Source organism: Geospiza fortis, unplaced genomic scaffold (assembly GCF_000277835.1).
Source record: "Geospiza fortis unplaced genomic scaffold, GeoFor_1.0 scaffold10, whole genome shotgun sequence".
Lineage (NCBI taxonomy): Eukaryota > Metazoa > Chordata > Aves > Passeriformes > Thraupidae > Geospiza > Geospiza fortis.
In genome coordinates, this window is record NW_005054326.1 from 1,292,639 (window position 1) to 1,297,707 (window position 5,069).

At 44.7% G+C, this 5,069-nt stretch overlaps 1 protein-coding gene across 1 annotated transcript in view; it reads right to left on the reverse strand.

Moving 5' to 3' along the window:
* The window catches only part of DDX11 (DEAD/H-box helicase 11), a 19,104-nt gene extending 17,092 nt beyond the window's left edge, over window positions 1-2,012 (reverse strand). Inside the window, 3 exon segments of the mRNA XM_031057025.1 lie at window positions 1,129-1,215; window positions 1,687-1,846; window positions 1,848-2,012. Of these exon segments, the coding sequence (XP_030912885.1) occupies window positions 1,129-1,215; window positions 1,687-1,846; window positions 1,848-1,996 (396 nt within the window). The 5' untranslated portion in view covers window positions 1,997-2,012.
* Window positions 2,013-5,069: the final 3,057 nt, after the last annotated feature.

Below are 5,069 nucleotides of genomic sequence, written 5' to 3' on the forward strand. Positions count from 1 at the left end.
TAGACTCTCAGTGAAGTGTTCATGTAATCCAGTATTAGCTGCTTAAAGTGGCCCATAAAAGATGTCTGCCTGAGAGAAAATAGTGTGTAAATAAACCTGAACAAGCAAACATGTAAGGACATAATCAAACACTGTGCACACTTAACTCAAAGCTAGAATCAGCTCAGCATCTGGTTTAGAACAAGATTTCTCTTGCTGATTTTTCTCCAGTTGTATGACTGTTACTCTAACATAAGTCTACAAAAATTCAGTTGAACTGTTGAAGAACAGTTTTCTGATTAAGTTTTGTGTCACAACAAAGAAAAGTTCATTTTTTCCATCTCAAAACAGTGTCTTCCAACGAGCATTTTATTACCATGGAATTGTAACAGAAAACGCAGTTAGTAAGCACTACAGAAAAGATGAATCAGTCGCTTTTCTAAATCTCCCTATTTCTCTCAGTTGCTTTCTTGCTTTTCATCATGCTTCTTATTTCACATGCTCTTCATCCTCTTTTAAGAGACAAGTTCTTTGCTCCATTTGTTTTTTATTTGCCATTCTTTACTATTTCCTTTTGACAGGAGTTGACCAAAACATTACACAGTATTTGAGATAGAGCACACTAGAAACTAATAGCATGGCAGCCTAATAAATCTATTTGGGGACCTGAACTGAATATTTCTGGGAAGTATAACTCATACAATCAAAAACCATCAAGAGCACTGAGACCAGTTCATGCACCTATATGAGAGGAAATATGTATCTGTGAACTTTAATACCATTTTTATTCCAGAAATAGAGACTGTTCACATATGTTCATAAAACAGAGATCTTTCCAAAAAATGCCTCTGAGTATTAATGCTTTTAAAAGAAAAGCAGAAAGCCAGAAAGCAATCAGAACACACATCATTTCTGCCCACACACAAAAACTGTCACAGGAAATTATCGATGCACAAATTGTTTTTCACATCTGTACTTTTAAAAGGACAATTAACAAATAATTTTGGATGACCAATTTCAGAAACCTCATACAAAGAGCTCCTCAAACAGGTGGGTTGGAAAAGTCAGTGTGAAATCACACATAAGCAAATATGAACAACACTGAAGGTAACCAAAACAGAAAGTTCTCATCTCTGTGGAGTAACTCACCTTCCTCTTTGCTGCATATTTTAGCTGCACGTTTTGCCGAATCTTCTCAAGACGATCTTCTCGCTTTTTCCTTCTGATCTGCTCTTCCTGCAAAAATGGGAGAGCGTAGGCAGGATTAAGTGGATTTCGTCCTCAACCTTTGGTATCATTACTTATGCTCTGGGCATAGAAAAAAGACTAAGGGAAACAAAATTGCCGGGACAGAGTCCCGGAATGATCGCCTACTGAATGTTACTCTGCTCAAAGCAATAGTTTCCTGTCTTGGGCAACCTGCAGGCAAAGACACACCACCACCAAATTTGCCTGACATGTTCTCCACTCACCATCCAGGATACGGGAACAGTTTGCCCAGAGCTGCTGGAGTTCCCTTCCCGGGGGATGCTAGAAAGCCGCCTGGACACCGGGTACCGCGCTCCAGGGAGAGGCCGTTCTAGGTGACCCCAGGGTCCCTTCCAGCCCCAGCCATGCCGTAACTATGTGATATCAGCCCTCCGGATCCTTTCCTCCTTTTTTCACCTCGTTATTTCATCCATCCCCTACACACGAGCGCTTCCCCACCTTCAGCCTGTCCACCATGTCCCGCTCCTCTTTCCTCTGCACGAAGGCCGTGACCCAGTCCGGCTGCCCGGCCGTGTCCGCGCCGCCCGGCCGCGCCTGCTGTGGGCTCAGCGCGTCCTGCCCGCCGGCCCCGAGCGCCAGCAGCCGCTCCTCCTCCTCCCCCCGCTCCTGGGCTCTCGAAGATGCCGACCCGGCCGGCCTCCAGCGCGCCGTACAGCGCCTCCATGAACTGCTCCTGGATGCGGTACGGAGTGTAGGGGAACGGGAACCGGCCCGGCACAGGGCCCGCTGCCGCCGCCCCGCTCTCCATCCCGCCCGCTTCGAACCGGGCGCCGCCGCCGCGGCCGCCCCTTCCCGTGACGCGGCGGAAGAGCCGCCCTGCGCTGCCCTCTAGGCACGGAGCCCCGTTCCCCATCCCCTCCCCTTACGCACGGACAGAAAATTACACTTCAGGGGGAAAAAAAAATATTTAGGATATGTGAAAAATGCATATTTTCTGATTGGCTTTTCGCAAATATTAAAATGAATATCATATGTGTTATGTTAGAAAGTTATGCTGCATTAATTTTCTTGAGTAGTGTGTTAAATAGAGTTTTAGGTTGTAATGTAATGTTAAAATAGAAACTATGCTATGTAAGATACTTTTTTTAAAGAAAGGACTCGCAGCGAGATACCAGCCACAGGACACCTAAATCTTTCAGAGAAAAAGAATTTATTGCCCTCTTATCAGAAGAAATGAACTTCATCCTGCCTCACTCAGCCCTGAAGATTCTGTCAGGATTCAGAGGAAGAAGCTGATTCTGACCAGACAGAATCCTTTGTTTGAATGGAATTTATGCATCATGTATGAGATGCATGAATATGTAACAGGCTATTGTTTTTAAGGGTTAATCCTCTGTTAACTTGTGTCCTTTTTTGGGCTTATTTTGCCCAGAAAAAGGTACCCGGACATCTGTAACTCTTTGTCTCTATTGTCTCATATTGTCCTAATCCAAATTGTCCAAATTATTATTACTCTAATTATATTGCTATTCTTATAACCATTTTATTATTATTAAACTTTTAAAATTTTAAAAACAAGTGATTGGCGTTTTTCACAGATGGAAACACACAGTATTAAAACACTGCCATACAGAAAGGGTTTATATAATACTCAGTCCTGTATTTGAACTGTATATGTTCATACTCTGGAAACAGCAACCACCTAAAGAAGAGCAGCATAAGAAGAACAAGACAACTACAATCAGTCTCTGGACCAGCAGTGAGAACTCATTGTGTACTGGTTCAGACTAGGCCATCTGGGGAAAATCCTTTCTTTTTGGGTTAAATAATATAAGGCCATATTTTTGTCCATGTTTTGTTGATGTCCCACGTTGGAAGGCGTTTCAAATCAGCAACAACAAATCTGGGAGAAGCTATAGACTTCCCTTCAACTGGAAGCACTTCTGCATCCAGGTTTTCTGGGAACAGCCATTGGTTTTGTGTTACCTAGCTATCATGAGGTAGGAATTCCTTGTCCCATGTAAGATTTGGAAAATAGAAAGAAAAGACAAACAGATTTAAGTTCAGACTATTTATTTCCTTTCTTGCCTCCAGTCATAGCCCTTTTCCTTAAAAAGAAAACTCTGCAGCAAATTGTATCTAGAGTTCATCTACAGAACAGATAGACAACTGAGTAAAATGATAAATTGTTTTATTACCCTTTAGACTGAAACATTTGGAGGCTCCTGGTTTTTCATAGGCTATACTCATTTGGAGACACATTGGAAATTCATGCTAGAGTGTGAGGTACAATGGACAGCACTGAACATCATCCTGTCACATGGAACAGGGTGTGATGCAGCAGACCAAACCCCCCTGTTTCAGATGATTTGCAGATTTTGGAAGACACCACTACACTGGTTATACCAATCCCCAAAGTTTTGTTTACAACACTCAGGGCTGAAAAACATTTGCAGTACAAACAAAGCACCTCAAAGCAGCAAACTGACTCAAATATTCTCAAATATTGTTAGCACAAAAAGAAGAAAAAGCCATACTTTGGTTTATGTCTTTTACCATTATGAGTATATTCTTTGCTGAAAAATACACAAGATTGATTTCATTTTGGACAGGGTCTTTTTGAAAGGGTATTAGACACCACAGGACTTTGCCATATTCTGCCCACAGATCTTCCTGGAAGCAGAAACTATTTAGTGAAGGAGCAGAAGGGGCAGGGTGAGTGTGGAGTGTGCAGCATGGTACATCCCAAATTTTCAGCATTCAGCTCTTCCCAGACATGCTCCATGCAATTTCTCACCTTGTGAGCAGTCTCTCTACTGGCTCAGTGCTGGGCTGCTTCTGGTCACACACCTGCTTCTCTTCATTTATCCGAAAGGTTGAAGCCAAGCTGGGGACTGCAGGTCCTGATCAGAGGAAGGAAAACAAACACAATAAATACCTGTCATGGCAGCCGTGCTGTGGGGTGAGATTACAGGAGCATAAGTATTTAGGAGCTGAAAGTAACCTAGACCATGATGAAAATGGTCTGGGTTACTAGAAAATGATGCCCAGAAACATGAGTCAGGGTCACTGTCTGTCCTGCCACGCACCCTGTGACACCCCTGTTCAGGTCCAATAACCAGGGCCAGCTCAGGTAGCACACACAGGTCAACCAGATGTCCAGAGAGCTGCCTGACAGCTCACTGCTTTCTCACAGCTGTGTGGATGTTTGTCCTGCTGCACTTCCAGACCAAAAATGCCTCCTGATGAGTTTTGTGTAAGAAAACTATCGATTCCTCAAACCTTTTTCTCTCCATCACCTTTCTTCCTAGTGTTTTCTGCCATGGTCTGGAGCCCTTTGTGGATTCTGTCTTAATGGATCAGCCAAGCACACACAGATCTGGGCAAGAGACAAGATTTGATCTGCTCACACATTATCAACAGCAGCAGCCCAAAGGCAGAATTTCCTACCTTGTGCTCCAAAAAATTGGCCGTTTGACTGCCCCTTTCCAGATGGATTTTACAGGGCTGGCAGCGAGCAGAAGGGAAGAGTCACACACACCTGTCCGTGCCCAAGCAGTGCCTGGGGGAGGGGGCAGCAGGGAGGGAGCAGGAGCAGCGGAGGACGGAGTGTTCGGAACGCAGGTGTCTGTGACATCAGTGGCAGAGCAGCACAGGTGACAGCTCCAGCAGGGCAAGTGGGCCCCAACTGTCACAGGCACTGCTCCCAGTGCCATGACGGCCTTGTGGGCTTATCTGGCTTTGTCTGGTGAGTAGGACATGTCCCTCCTCCAAAGCCAGCTGTGAGGAAGGGCAGCCAAGCCAGCTGCTCTGCACTCTCCCCATTACTCCTCAGAAGGAAGGGATGAAGCATCCTCCAATGCCTCAGGTGCAAAGATCCA